Source organism: Chiloscyllium plagiosum, unplaced genomic scaffold, assembly GCF_037043375.1.
Source record: "Chiloscyllium plagiosum isolate Xiang-an unplaced genomic scaffold, Cpla_swu_hap1 HiC_scaffold_32, whole genome shotgun sequence".
In the NCBI taxonomy this organism is placed as follows: Eukaryota; Metazoa; Chordata; class Chondrichthyes; order Orectolobiformes; family Hemiscylliidae; genus Chiloscyllium; species Chiloscyllium plagiosum.
This window is the reverse complement of record NW_028270170.1, coordinates 5945224-5960909: the sequence shown is the minus strand read 5'-3', so window position 1 is coordinate 5960909 and position 15686 is coordinate 5945224. Positions and strand designations below refer to the sequence as shown.

At 43.9% G+C, this 15686-nt stretch overlaps 1 protein-coding gene across 3 annotated transcripts in view; it reads right to left on the bottom strand.

The window, feature by feature from the left end:
• The window catches only part of igf2bp1 (insulin-like growth factor 2 mRNA binding protein 1), a 175663-nt gene that overhangs the window by 34432 nt on the left and 125545 nt on the right, over positions 1–15686 (bottom strand). For all 3 annotated transcript variants that reach the window (XM_087977738.1, XM_087977739.1, XM_043674803.2), the window contains 4 exons: positions 9372–9435; positions 5402–5668; positions 3254–3388; positions 1349–1471 (listed from right to left, as the gene is read on the bottom strand). In XM_087977738.1, the coding sequence (XP_087833864.1) occupies positions 1349–1471; positions 3254–3388; positions 5402–5668; positions 9372–9435 (589 nt within the window). The remainder of the gene's footprint in view (positions 1–1348; positions 1472–3253; positions 3389–5401; positions 5669–9371; positions 9436–15686) is intronic.

The following is a 15686-nucleotide window of genomic DNA, read 5'->3' as shown; positions in this document are numbered from 1 at the left end:
GGTCCCAGAGGACTGGAAAATGGCTAACGTAACCTCCTTGTTTAAGGGAATAAGGCAGAAGACAGGAAATTATAGGCTTATTAACCAGACTTCGGTCATTGGTAAGATTTTACAGTTCATGATTAAAGATGAGATTGCAGAGTGCTTGGAAGTGCATGGTAAAATAGAGCTGAGTCAGCATGGCTTCGTCAAGAGGTGATCATGCCTGACAAATCTATTAGAATTCTTGAGGAGGCAATGAACAAGTTAGACAAAGGAGAGTCAGTGGACATGATCTATGTGGATTTCCAGAAGGCCTTTGACAAGGTGCCACACAAGAGGCTGCTAAATAAGATAAGAGCCCATGGTGTTGGAGGCAAGGTACAGGCATTAATAGTTCAGGATTCTCTTCAGGTTAACTTGCAGGTTCAGTTGGCCGTTAGGAAGACAAATGCAATGTTATATTTCATTTCAAGAGGCCAAGAATACAAGAGCAGAGACGTACAGCTCAGGCTGTCTTAGGCTCTGGTCAGACCACATCTGGAATATTATGAGCAGTTTTGGGCCCCATGTGTAGGAAAGGATGCTGACTTTGGAAAGGGTCCAGAGAAGGTTTAGAAGAATGGCCCCAGGGATGAAGGGCTCAACATAAGAGGAGTGGTTGAGGATTCTGGTCTGTACTCGATAGATTTTAGAAAGACATGGGGGAAACTCACTGAAACTTACAGATTACAGACATAGCTGGATAGAGTGGGTGGAGAGAAGATGTTTCCACCATTAGGAGAGACTAGGACCCAAGGGACTAGGCTCAGAGTGAAGGATGGCCCTTAAGAACTGAGATGAGGAGAAAATCATCAGCCAGAGGGTGGGGAATTGTAGAACTCATTGTTGCAAGAGGGCTGTGAAGGCCAAATTATTGACTGTACTTAAGGTAGAGACAGATAGTTTCTTCATGAGTAGGCTCATCAGAGGTTACAGGGAGAAGGTAGGAGAATGGCGTTGAGAAACGTATCAGCCATGATTGAACGGTGGAGCAGAATCAATGGGTGGAAAGGCCTAATTCTGCTCCTATATCTTATGGTTCTTTGACAGCAGGATAATTTTAACAACAGGGGATTGCCTCCTTCCACTTCCCAAGTTGTGGATAGCAACAGTTGAATCTTCCTCATAGCTACAGGATTTCTGTTGCTACATTTATTACAGAATATATGAAATGGTGGCGTACGCCTAAGGTCATTCAGCCCCTCAAGACCGCCTCCCCATTCAACAATATTTTGACTGATTGCCCCAGATCTTTGTTCACGTCAGCTCATCATCATCAAAAATCTCAATTCAAGTTTCTAAGTGGAGACATCTCATTTTGTCTTACGGAGAGATCGTGATTTTTGTTTCGGTATCCTGTTCCACTTTCTTCAGATTTCGGCCTTCCTTCCCAATCAGCCTGCCGACGAAGTTATTGTGTGCCAGTATCTTCAGTGGAACCTCTTCAGCTCTGTGGAAACCAGGTTGGCATTAGACTAACGCAAGAAAATGCAGCCAGAAAATATGCACTACAAGAAAGTGGGGTACATCAGTGTGTTATAGTGAGGGGTGTGGGGGACATCAGTGTGTTACAGTGAGGGGTGTGGGGTGTATCACAGTGTTACAGTGAGGAGTATGGGGTATATCAGAGTATTACAGTGGAGGGTGTGGGGTCTATCAGAGTGTTACAGTGAAGGGTGTGGGGTCTATCAGAGTGTTATAGTGAGGGGTATGGAGTATATCAGTATGTTGCAATGAGGGGTGAGGGGTCTATCAGAGTGTTACAGTAAGGGGTGTGGGGTCTATCAGAGTGTTACAGTGAAGGGTATGGGATATATCAGAGTGTTACAGTGAGGGGTGTGGGGTGCATCAGAGTGTTACAGTGAGGGGTGTGGGGTATATCAATGTGTGACAGTGAGGGGTATGGGGTATATCAGTGTGTTATAGTGAGGGGTACTGGGTACATCAGTGTGTTACAGTAAGGTGTGTGGGGTATATCAGTGTGTGACAGTGTGAGGGGTACAGGGTACATCAGTGTGTTACAGTGAGGTGTGGGGTATATCAGTGTATGACAGTGTGAGGGGTACAGGGTACATCAGTGTGTTACAGTGAGGGGTGTGGGGTATATGAGTGTGTGACAGTGAGGGGTACAGGGTAAATCAGTGTGTTATAGTGAGGGGTGTGGGCTATATCAGAGTGTTACAGTGAGGGGTGTGGGGTATATCACAGTGTTACAGTGAGAGGTGTGGGGTCGATCAGAGTGTTACAGTGAGGGGTGTGGGGTGTATCAGTGTGTTATAGTGAGGGGTGTGGGCTATATCAGAGTGTTACAGTGAGGGGTATGGGGTATATCAGTGTGTTACAGTGAGGGGTGTGGACTATATCAGAGTGTCACAGTGAGGGGTGTGGGGTATATCACAGTGTTACAGTGAGGGGTGTTGGGTCCATCAGAGTGTTACAGTGAGGGGTGTGGGGTATATCAGAGTGTTACAGTGAGGGGTGTGAGGTATATCAGAGTGTCACAGTGAGGGGTGTGGTGTATATCAGTGTGTTACAGTGAGGGGTGTGGGGTATATCACAGTGTTACAGTGAGGGGTGTGGGGTGTATCAGTGTGTTATAGTGAGGGGTGTGGGCTATATCAGAGTGTTACAGTGAGGGGTATGGGGTATATCAGTGTGTTACAGTGAGGGGTGTGGACTATATCAGAGTGTCACAGTGAGGGGTGTGGGGTATATCACAGTGTTACAGTGAGAGGTGTGGGGTCGATCAGAGTGTTACAGTGAGGGGTGTGGGGTGTATCAGTGTGTTATAGTGAGGGGTGTGGGCTATATCAGAGTGTTACAGTGAGGGGTATGGGGTATATCAGTGTGTTACAGTGAGGGGTGTGGACTATATCAGAGTGTCACAGTGAGGGGTGTGGGGTATATCACAGTGTTACAGTGAGGGGTGTTGGGTCCATCAGAGTGTTACAGTGAGGGGTGTGGGGTATATCAGAGTGTTACAGTGAGGGGTGTGAGGTATATCAGAGTGTCACAGTGAGGGGTGTGGTGTATATCAGTGTGTTACAGTGAGGGGTGTGGGGTATATCAGTGAGTTACAGTGAAGGATGTGGTGTATATCAGTGTGTTACAGTGAGGGGTGTGGTGTATATCAGTGTGTTACAGTGGGGGGTGTGGAGTATACCAGAGTGTCACAGTGAGGGACTCATTGCTTGTTCCTGCTAGTTGCCATGGCCGTTGCCAAGTTACCTACGTTTTGGTTGCCTGTGCTTCCTGGTGCATAATCTCCAGGATCATCTTACATGCTGCCGAGCAACCCTCTGCCGTCGAGTGAATGCTGATTGGCTTCTCTGCTGCTCCCGCATTCTCTTTCCGATGGACATCAATCCTGAAGAGAGATAGATGATGTGTTATCACTTTTCTCTCTTTCTCTCCTGCAAATCCTGTTCTTTTTCTCAGTCACTTATTAATCTGTCACCCCTCTGCCTCTTACCTTCCCCTCACACAGTCTTGTCACTGTTTCCAACTCTCTCTCTTCCCTTCCTTTCTGTCTCACTCTTTTCTCCTACCTTCTTTTTGTCTCCAACTCCATCCAAACTGGGCCTCTCTATTTTGAATTCTCAACACCCAATCTTCACTACATACGGCCATTGGAAGTGAGATGACCACTTCGATCAGCAACAATAGTTTATAACATTCCAAAATAGATCATTGCTCATTAATAACACAGAGAGTGATAGGAGTAGGACATAAAGTTCCTTGGGACTTCAATATTTGTTCATGGCTGGTCTGTATCTCAACTCTGCTCTCTATCTGTTGCTCGCTATCCCTTAATACCAGCACCAACAAAAACAAAAACCTGACTATGAAGCTCCTGTGACATTGTTTCCCAGCTAAGTGATCATCACTCCCCATCAATCACTCCACCTCTCTCAGATGCTATAAACCTCAAAGTGTAACCCAAGATGGTTCAGACCGAGTCAGAGAAACCACAGTGAATATCAGATATTACACAATGTCGTGTCACCTGGAGAAAGTGAGTTTCTCAGTTCAACCACTAACTCAGAGAACTCCATAATGATGGATTGGCTGAAATTACAACTGACCTGTGGTCACCAATTTGACTTCGGATGCAGTTCCACAAGTGACCATTTACTCATGTCCATTAGATAACACCATCCATCTCATTGGCAATCAGTAACAGCTAATCCTGCGATCAGAACAGCCAATCACAGGTACCACACGGCCTGTTGTGGTGCTAAAATTCCTAGAGGAATCATGTGCCTTTCCCACCTGAAATTCACCCATTGTCAGACAAGAGGTGAAATATACCTTCTTCTTAAGTTGACTTTCCATCCAATGCAAGTGGGAACATAGGACATGGGAACAAGAGTAGGTCATCTGATCCTATAAGCCTAATCCATCATTCAATAAGATCGTGCCTGATCAGCTCAGCTGGTCTTTCCTGTCTGCTCACCATCACTTTTGAATCCCTTGTCTTTCAAGAATCTAGGAAATGTAAAACCTTGATTACATTTAAATACCCAGCCTCCACTACTTTTGGGGAAGAGAATTCCATACTCCTTATTTCTATCTTTAAAAGGACACCTTTTATTCTTAAGCCATGCTCCCTAGTTTTAGTCACCCCCCAAAAGAGGAAACATCCTCCAGGTATCTACCCCTCAAGTCCCCTCAAGACCTTCTATGTTTCAACAAGATCACCGTCATTCTTCGAAACTCCAATGGAGAGAGGCCCAACCTTTTTAAACTTTCTTTATCAGGCAAGACATTAATCCTGGGAATGAGTTAGAACCCAGGGCTTACCTAGTGAATATAATGCCTCTTTGATGACTGTGAGATTGTTAGCCCTGAGGCTGCAACATTGTGCACTGCCCTAAGAGAAACTGACTCCTAGGGAGCACCTCCTCATCCGAGGATAAACAAATTTCTTGTAAGTCAGATAAAAATCTTCCTCTGCCTTTTCTGGGCAAATTATTAGGAATTCAGTAGATATTGTTACAAAGCATGGGGGTTGCTACGCAAGGAACAAAGTTCACCTGTAATACTGCCTGGGCTCAGTGCAGGGGATAGACTCGGGTCTGAATTGTTAACCTACTGTTTGGGATTGTTCCATGTAGAAGCATTGAGATGCCTTGATGTTTGAGGATAGAGCTTCTATTCCATTCTACAAAAACAACGACAACTACGCTGTGTAAATATTAATCACTTTACATTCTTAACTGGACATCGTAACCTGATGAAGAGTCAAATTGGATGCGGAATATTAATTCTGTTTCTCCTTCCACAAATGCTGCAGAGTTTCTCCAGCATGTTCTACTCTTTTATTTCAGGTTCCCAGCATCAGCAGGACTTTGTTTCATTCTAAGAGCTGGAAACTTACTTGGATTGTGTTTGCTTGGTGATATTCCGAATGGTAGCTCCTTCTTTTCCAATAATAGCTCCCACGAACTGGGTGGGCACCAGGATGCGCAGGGGAATGTCAAACTGCTGCTTTGTGGGTGTGGCCGAGCCCTGCGGAGTGGGGCCTCTGCTGCTGTAGCCCCTGCGACCCGTCTCCTGACCCTGCTGTCCTGCCTGTTCATCTGGGATGTAGGTGACTGTCAGGCTGTAGTTCTCCAGCTGGTAGCCATTCAGCTTGGTTATTGCTCTGAGGGAAGGAAACAAAAATTGCATTTTTATTTTTGCCCAATTTACGTAGAGATCATAACACATTCAGCACCACCCGATATGAGTCTCCTACCACGACATCATGCACAATCTGCAAGTCGTTCCATTGCTTTCTCCCTGAGGTGATTTCCTTGTTTCCCCCTAAATCTCCTGAGACTATTTTTTTCAACCACTCACTATGGTACTGATTTCTGCATAACAATCAGTCTCTGGGATCCCCCCAGATTCCCTCCTAGATTTAGTAATGGCTATTGTATAACTGCTTGGGTTGGTCTTTCTCACAAGTGCAAACATCTCCACTGCATTTACCCTTCAGATATTTAAGACCTTTATTAAGTTACCCTCTCAGCCATCTCTTTCCTGGAAAGACAGTTTGTTCTGTCTTTCATTGGCTGCCCCTTGACTCAGGGCATTGACAGCTACTCAGGATCATGAATTTCCGCTTAGCTTCATCATTTGACTGAACAAGCCAATTCTCAGCTCGCTGATCTTTGGACACATGGATCAGGATATGCCCGGAGGGTAGTTCGTTCCAGAGAGAAGGATTTCCCTCCCTTTCTTTCTCTGCCTGTGCAGTTGCATCTCAATGCGCATGGAAAAGTTATAGAAACCCTATTATCTGGAAGCAAGCCATTCAGCACATCGTACCTACACAAACCTGCCCCTATCCCATCTCTGTAACCCTGCATTTCCCATGGCTAGTCCACCTAATCTACACATCAAGGCGCAATATAGCATGGCCAATTCACCAACCCGCACATTTTGGACGATGGGAGGATACCAGAGCACCCGGAGGAAACTCACACAGACACAGGGATAATATGCAAACTCCACACAGATAGTTGCCTGAGGGTGGATTTGAACCCGGCTCCCCAGCGCTGGGAGGCAGCAGTGCTAACCACTGAGCCACTGTGCCTGCCCCATTCTGAACAACTGGTAGCGAGCTCCTCACAGTCATTAATGTCAATGGTGCTGTGCTTAAAGAAAAGCTTTAGAAAGCCTTCAAAGTGTTTTCTTAAGCTCAGAATGTTGGCCATTTGACAGTTGACAAAGCAGGACAAAATAGAAGAGGTTTTACAGAGTCAGGGAGCTGTACAGCATGGAAACAGACTCTTCGGTGCAACTTGTCCATGCTGACCAGATAACCTAAATGACATAATATCCAGCCGACATAATATCCAGCCAATCAAAAATGGGGTGCTGTCTAGGGTCTTGTGCACCTGGCTTTGAAAAAAACACTTTCCTTTGTTCAAAGTTAATTGCAATGGACCTGGAGGAAGTGATGGAGGCTTTACCAAGTGTATTACTTGAATGCTTTAATGTATCTCCCAGAAACTCTCTGAAGGTCAACTCACCACTAAACATTTCCACCACCAGGTGGGGCAGTCCACGGAGACACAGCTTACCAGGCTGCTTTGGTTATGGATAGTTTAAATTTCAACCTTTTTCAGCGATGTTATTACATACCTCTGGAGCAGGCAGGAATTAAGCCTAGGCCTCCTGGGTCAGAGGTAAAGACACTGCCTCTACACCTCAAGAGCCCTTCTTGTTTATGAAGACAAATTATTAAGTCCACAATTAATGCCTAGATGGCTGGAATGAGGCATCTGATTGCCAGACCTGTTTACTTGATTAGCCCCCTCCTGCACACTGACCAAGGACTGAACAGACAACAGCAAGCTCAATGAGTGATGCCTACACTTGAACAGTCCAAATTTAGAGATAGACAACAACAAAGATGAGTGACAGCAAGGATGAATTACAATAAAATTTGATATGGCGATGGAAAGAAAGATTCAACTAACAAAGAGGATATAAAAAGGGAAAAGTGACTAAACAAAATGTCTAGTAATGATCTACTACCTGTCAGATTGAGACTCCACTGTTCAGCCATTCCCTTTCTGGGCCAGAGAGGTTGAGTAGAATTGCATGAATATCAATCTTGTCATTAAAATAGACCTTAAGATTAACCTGCTCTAACTGTTCACCAATTCATGGCAAAAGTCTAAATGCAGCAATGTCCAGAGGTTAAAGGCAAACTCCCATTTTTGAGAGACTGTTGGCAGAGCTTTGTAGGTACAGTCGACTCTGCTATAACGTGCGTTTCTACAACACGAATTGACGATAACACGATTGAAACATTTACACCGTTATTTGTAGAATGCGAACTTTTCTTACCTGTATTGGCTACAACGTGATTACGGTCCCATTGGTTTAAATGGTGCTGCTATTATGCAATTTTCTTATAACACAAGATCACACAGGAACAGAACTATCGTGTTATATCAGAACAGACTATACTCAAAATAATTCTGATAATTATACCCTTATCATCTCCCCGACAACAAATCAATGTATCACTTTTCCAAAAATAAGTAGCCAATATACTCAACAGACTTTTACAGCACTCGGTCTTCTGTGCCAATGACTTCGACTCTGTAATTAACCTTCAGGATAGCATTTGTTAATCCTCAAGGATTGCCCAGGGATTATGGATTAATCTCCTAAATGCTGCTGGGAACAATGCCCAAGAGTAAAATCATCAGCATTTTAAAAAAATTTTCAAAAAGCATTTCAATGAACTCTGAGTCACAAAAATGTCGGATATGGAGTGGGCTCTGGAGGTAAGGACAACACCACTGGTAATTACTGACAACTCAAGCATGTAATGACATGCCTTTGACTGCTTTCCAATTGGCTGAGAGAGAAAGAATACTGAGAGAATGAGCATGTCAAATGACCAGTAGGAGGAGAGTGAAGGTGGGGTGTCCCCTATCACCCCATGATTGACCATCAAACCAGTTGACTCTAAAATATGGCAATTCTATGCAGTAATGAGTCCAGAGCCATTTCTCTGAATGATCATCTGAAAGCAGAGGGATTGCTGACCACAGCACAGATAGAACTTGTTCATTATCATTTCATCTGGCTGTGGTTGGATTAACCTCCACTTGGTTTAAGCTCCATGGGTTATGGATTTGTTAAACTGGACAATGGTGAGGTCCAAATACAAGACCCTCATAATCCCGTCCCAAGATGTTGGGTTTCAGGTCCATAGAAAGGATACAGAGCAGATTTACTGGAATCATACTGGGCAAGTTGGACTCCAGCTACCAGAAGCTAGGTTTGTCTCTCCCATGTGAAAAAAGTAAAGGGGAGATTTAATCGTGAAATTTTGATGGAATAAATTTAAGGGGAACTGTTTCCAGAAACTGTTCCTGTTAGACAGTTGGTAAGCAGAAAATTTAACTTAAATTCCATTCAATTACAATTTAAAATACGGTAATTAGCAAAATACTTAGGTTGTAATGAGGATAATGACAATCAGATCATCTACGATTTTGTTGATATTAATAATAATGTTAGTAAAGATGGAGCAAAAGGCCTCCTTAAGCACAATCCTGTGGTTCTGTGATTGGCAGAGCCAGGCATAAGGGGCCAATTCATATAGTCAGAAGGAGTTGTCGGATTTGAAAATTCACTTCCTGAAGGATTGGTGGAAGCAGATTCAGTCATAACTTTCCAAAGAAAGATGGTTAATTACTCAAAAGGGGAAAGAAATTGGAAGGCTAAGGGGGAAGAGCAGATGAGTGAGACTGATCGAATAACTTTTTCAGAAAGCTAGCACAGGTGGGATGGGTTGAATGGTCTCCTTCTGTGCTGTACCATTCTATGGTACTTACTGTCTGGCTTGGTCCTTTGTTCCGTATGTAACATTCACCACTGCTGACTCAGTTTCTGTATTAACTGGAGATAAAGAGTAAGGCAAACATTAGTCAAGACTCTTCCATTACCTCAAGAGGTCTGTCTTGATACAACACAGAGCTCCCTCCACAGCACAAACCCCTGCACCCAGCTTTCAGGCAAGACATTTAATTGACATGGTCTGCTCTGCCATTAAGTATAATTCAATGAAGGGCAGAGTGTTCTCCCTGGCAACCTGGCCAATATTCACCCCGATTTCATATCACAAAAATATATTACGTGGCCATTTATCGCAGTTGTTTGTGGGAGCTTTCTGTGCTTGAACTGCTTGCCGTGTTTCTAACATTAGTAATGACACTTCAAGAAAGTACTTCATTGGCTGCATGTAGATGTGTTGGATCAGCGTGCATCTTATCAAAATGTTAAACCGATTCCCCTCCTCTTCCTGATAACTCAAATTCAGGTCACACTATGCAATCATTTAAATCAGTTCAGATTTCTTATCAAAGGTAGGAATTTTCCCTTCTCTTCATTCAACTCAATGTCAGAATTTCTGGATGTTTGCCAGTCCCAGCTGCAGTATTACTGGGTTCAGTGGCTTGTGGTTAGGATCTGGCTCCAGGTTCAATGAGCTATAGTCAGTCTGGGTCAAAGCCAGAAAATTGGTTACTTGACTTGGATACTCATTCCTGGGTTGCAGTCAAGTATCTCAGCAGCTGAACTCAACCAGCTGCTTTTTCCAGCCCGGCCGTGATTAATACAACACAGCGAAACCAAGTTACGTTGTGTTTTCATGCCATCCGGACTGGGGGCAGATACTACCCTCTGTGGGGGTATCACTGGGATGTAGCTCTCACACACTGCAGATTGCCAAAACAACAGACAACTTCCTGCTTCGAAATACTGTCCCTGCAGCTGAGTAAGTCACAGAGTCATAGAGATGTACAGCACGGAAACAGACCCTTCGGTCCAACCAGTCCATGCCGACCAGATATCCCAACCCAATCTAGCCCCACCTGCCAGCACCCGGCCCATATCCCTCAAAACCCTTCCTATTCATATATCCATCCAAATGCCTCTTAAATGTTGCAATTGTACCATCTCCCACCACATCCTCTGGCAGCTCATCCCATACCCGTACCACCCTCTGTGTGAAAACGTTGCCCCTTAGGTCTCTTTTATATCTTTCCCCTCTCACCCTAAACCTATGCCCTCTAGTTCTGGACTTCCCGACCCCAGGGAAAAAACTTTGTCTATTTATCCTATCCATGCCCCTCATAATTTTGTAAACCTCTATAAGGTCACCCCTCAGCCTCCGATGCTCCAGGGAAAACAGCCCCAGCCTGTTCAGCCTCTCTGTGTAGCTCAGATCCTCCAACCCTAGCAACATCCTTGTAAATCTTTTCTGAACCTTTTTGAATTTCACAACATCTTTCCGATAGGAAGGAATCCAGAATTGCACACAATATTCCAACAGTGGCCTAACCAATGTCCTGTACAGCTGCAAAATGACCTCCCAACTCTTGTACTCAATACTCTGACCAATAAAGGAAAGCATACCAAACGCCTTCTTCACTATCTTATCTACCTGCGACTCCACTTTCAAGGAGCTATGAGCCTGCACTCCAAGGTCTCTTTGTTCAGCAACACTCCCTAGGACCTTACCATTAAGCGTGTAAGTCCTGCTAAGATTTGCTTTCCCAAAATGCAGCACCTCGCATTTATCTGAATTAAACTCCATCTGCCACTTCTCAGCCCATTGGCCCAACTGGTCCAGATCCTGTTGTAATCTGAGGTAACCCTCTTCGCTGTCCACTACACCTCCAATTTTGGTGTCATCTGCAAACTTATTAACTGTACCTCTTATGCTCGCATCCAAATCATTTATGTAAATGACAAAAAGTAGAGGGCCCAGCACCGATCCTTGTGGCACTCCACTGGTCACAGGCCTCCAGTCTGAAAAACAACCCTCCACCACCACCCTCTGTCTTCTACCTTTGAACCAGTTATGTATCCAAATGGCTAGTTCTCCCTGTATTCCATGAGATCTAACCTTGTTAATCAGTCTCCCATGGGGAACCTTGTCGAACGCCTTACTGAAGTCCATATAGATCACATCTACTGCTCTGCCCTCATCAATCTTCTTTGTTACTTCTTCAAAAAAATTAATCAAGTTTGTGAGACATGATTTCCCATGCACAAAGCCATGTTGACTGTCCCTAATCAGTCCTTGCCTTTCCAAATGCACGTACATCCTGTCCTTCAGGATTCCCTCCAACAACTTGCCCACCACCGAGGTCAGGCTCACCGGTCTATAGTTCCCTGGCTTGACTTTACCACCCTTCTTAAACAGTGGCACCACGTTTGCCAACCTCCATCTTCCGGCACCTCACCTGTGACTATCGATGATACAAATATCTCAGCAAGAGGCCCAACAATCACTTCTCTAGCTTTCCACAGAGTTCTTGGGTACACCTGATCAGGTTCTGGAGATTTATCCACCTTTAACTGTTTCAAGGCATCCAGCACTTCCTCCTCTGTAATCTGGACATTTTGCAAGATGTCACCATCTATTTCCCTACAGTCTGTATCTTCCATATCTTTTTCCACAGTAAATACTGATGCAAAATATTCATTTAGTATCTCCCCCAATTTCTGTGGCTCCACACAAAGGCTGCCTTGCTGATCTTTGAGGGGCCCTATTCTCTCCCTAGTTACCCTTTTGTCCTTAATATATTTGTAAAAACCCTTTGGATTCTCCTTAATTCTATTTGCCAAAGCTATCTCATGTCCCCGTTTTGCCCTCCTGATTTCCCTCTTAAGTATACTTCTACTTTCTTTATACTCTAAGGATTCACTCGATCTATCCTGCCTGTACCTCACATATGCTTCCTTCTTTTTCTTAACCAAACCCTCAATTTCTTTAGTCATCCAGCATTCCCTATACCTACCAGCCTTCCCTTTCACCCTCACAGGAATATACTTTCTCTGGATTCTTGTTATCTCATTTCTGAAAGCTTCCCACTTTCCAGCTGTCCCTTTACCTGCGAACATCTGCCTCCAATCAGCTTTTGAAAGTTCTTGCCTAATACCGTCAAAATTGGCCTTTCTCCAATTTAGGACTTCAACTTTTAGATCTGGTCTATCCTTTTCCATCACTATTTTAAAACGAATAGAATTATGGTCGCTGGCCCCAAAGTGCTCCCCCACTGACACCTCAGTCACCTGCCTGCCTTATTTCCCAAGAGTAGGTCAAGTTTTGCACCTTCTCTAGTAGGTACATCCACATACCGAATCAGAAAATTGTCTTGTGCACACTTAAGAAATTCCTCTCCATCTAAACCTTTAACACTATGGCAGTCCCAGTCGATGTTTGGAAAGTTAAAATCCCCTACCATAACTACCCTATTATTCTTACAGATAGCTGAGATCTCCTTACAAGTTTGTTTCTCAATTTCGCTCTGACTATTAGGGGGTCTATAATACAATCCCAATAAGGTGATCATCCCTTTCTTATTTCTCAGTTCCACCCAAATAATTTCCCTGGATGTATTTCCGGGAATATCCTCCCTCAGCGCAGCTGTAATGCTATCCCTTATCAAAAATGCCACTCCCCCTCCTCTCTTGCCTCCCTTTCTATCCTTCCTGTAGCATTTGTATCCTGGAACATTAAGCTGCCAGTCCTGCTCGTCCATGAGCCATGTTTCCGTAATTGCTATGATATCCCAGTCCCATGTTCCTTACCATGCCCGGAGTTCATCTGCCTTCCCTGTTAGGCCCCTTGCATTGAAATAAATGCAATTTAATTCATTAGTCCTACCTTGTCCCTGCCTGCCCTGACTGTTCGACTCACTTCTGTTCTCAGCTGTACCCATCTCAGATCGATCTCTTTCCTCACTATCTCCCTAGGTCCCAACCCCCCACCTTACTAGTTTAAAACCTCCCAAGCAGTTCTAGCAAATTTCCCTGCCAGTATATTAGTCCCCTTCCAATTTAAGTGCAATCCGTCCTTCTTGTACAGGTCACTTCTACCCCAAAATAGATTCCAATGATCCAAAAATGTGAATCCTTCTTCCATACACCAGCTCCTCAGCCATGCATTCATCTGCTCTATCCTCCTATTCCTCGCCTCACTAGCTCGTAGCACTGGGAGTAATCCAGATATTACTACTCTCGAGGACCTCCTTTTTAAATTTCTGCCTAACTCTCTGTAATCTCCCTTCAGAGTCTCAACCTTTTCCCTTCCAATATCATTGGTTCCAATGTGGACAATGACCTCTTGCTGGCCCCTCTCCCCCTTGAGAACATTCTGCACCCTCTCTGGGACATCCTTGATCCTGGCACCAGGGAAACAACACACCATTCTGCTTTTTCTCTGCTGGCCACAGAAACATCTGTCTGTACCTCTGACTACAGAATCCCCGAACACAATGACCTCTTGGAAGCCGACATACCCCTCGTTGCATTACAGCCAGTCTCAGTACCAGAAACTTGGCTGTTCATGCTACATTCCCCTGAGAATCCATCACCCCCTACATTTTTCAAAGCAGCATACCTGTTTGAATTGAGTATATCCACAAAAGACTCCTGCACTAGCTGCCTACCTCTCTCACCCTTCCTGGAGTTAACCCGTCTATGTGACTGTATCTGAGACTTTGCCCCCTTCCTATAACTGCCATCCATAACATACTGCTGCTGTTGCAAATTCCTCATCACTTCTGTCTCTCCAACCGATCCACTCGATCTGATAAGATTCGCATCCAACAGCATTTATGGCAGATATAATCCGCAGTAACCCTTAAACTCTCTTTAAACCCCCACATCTGACAAGAAGTACATATCACTGCAAAGGCCATTTTTTCTCCTTCACAATCTACAGACCCAGAAAATAACACCGTCTTATTCCTCTACAAACACTGCCCCAGGTTAAATTAATAGCTATGGCTTATATTTTAAGTTTAATCAAGAGACCTATTTCCGAAAACGTATGATCAAGAAAGAATCCACTATACTCACTACTGCAGTCTTTCTCTTGGACAGACTTAAAACAACAATTAATTTATCTGATTCTGTGCTGTGAACTTCGCCCAACAGTTCCTCCAAGATTAGTTGTGAATTTCAAGTGCTTAGACCTTGGTCAAATATTTGATCATTCTAAACCGCGATAGATCCATGTTTGAAGACCCCACCCGAGGGGCAATTCTAACCCTTATCTGCTTGTCAAGAGACTGCCGAGATCGGGTTAAACTCTGGTTTTATTGACTATCCAACTTTTCCTCTCCATTGGAAGCCATTAGTAATTGAATATTGGGTTGTGTGTGTAAACCAGCATTTTACCCAATTCCACGACCTTCTCCCCTGGTGAGTTAGTCAAAGATCATGCCCCATCCTCCCCAATCATCATCTTGGCTCACACAGATAGCATGAGTCTAACTACTGAAGAACTCCCACTCAGCCAGAAGTGAGAGACTAGAGGAAGGAGAAACAATTTAGCTGCTGGAGATTGAGTGCTAAATCTGGAATCAAGATAGACATGCTCAGATTCAGAGAAACGAGGCAGAGTGGGGAGAGGATTTTAAATCACAAACTGTAAACCATAATACTTTAATTTAGATAAGCAGGAGGATGGAAGAACTCACTCCTCTTTGTCTACCTTGGATTCCAGCGTCTGCAGTTTTTTTTGTCTCTATAATAATCAATGGGCTGAATGGCCTCCTTCATGCCAATAATAACTTCACCACAATGGGACGGATAAATAGGACGATGTTTGTAAGGTTCACTATTTGGATAAACTCAGCTCTGGGGAAGAAGCAAAATATTCTCTGCCTGATTTTGGAAAATATGAAAATCGCGCGATTTGAGGAAGGATTTGATCTAATTAAATGTCATTGTATCAGGCAGACCAAAGTGATTGAGGATGGAAATTTGGTGGATTTTGTCCAACTTATATGTGGTGCTCACTAACAGATCATATTTACATCAGTTTATTTTTCTGTTCAGCCGCATCTCCCACGGCCAAAAGGTACTGACAGAATGAGCTGTCTATAAGCACTCCGTGTTCCTGGTGTCTTGTCCAAATATTTGTACATAACAGAGGGGCTGACAATTTGGGCATTGGGTTTTAAATTTCTTAGAGTCAGGGATCTTTCCATTTGATTGGAAAATAGCAATTGCGACTCCATTACCCAAACATTACATCCCTTTCAAAACACACGACTGTGCCTAATTACCTTGAATGTAGTTAAGTGCCGTGCTATAACACTTTTAATAATAACTTCTAATTTTTTTCTCCA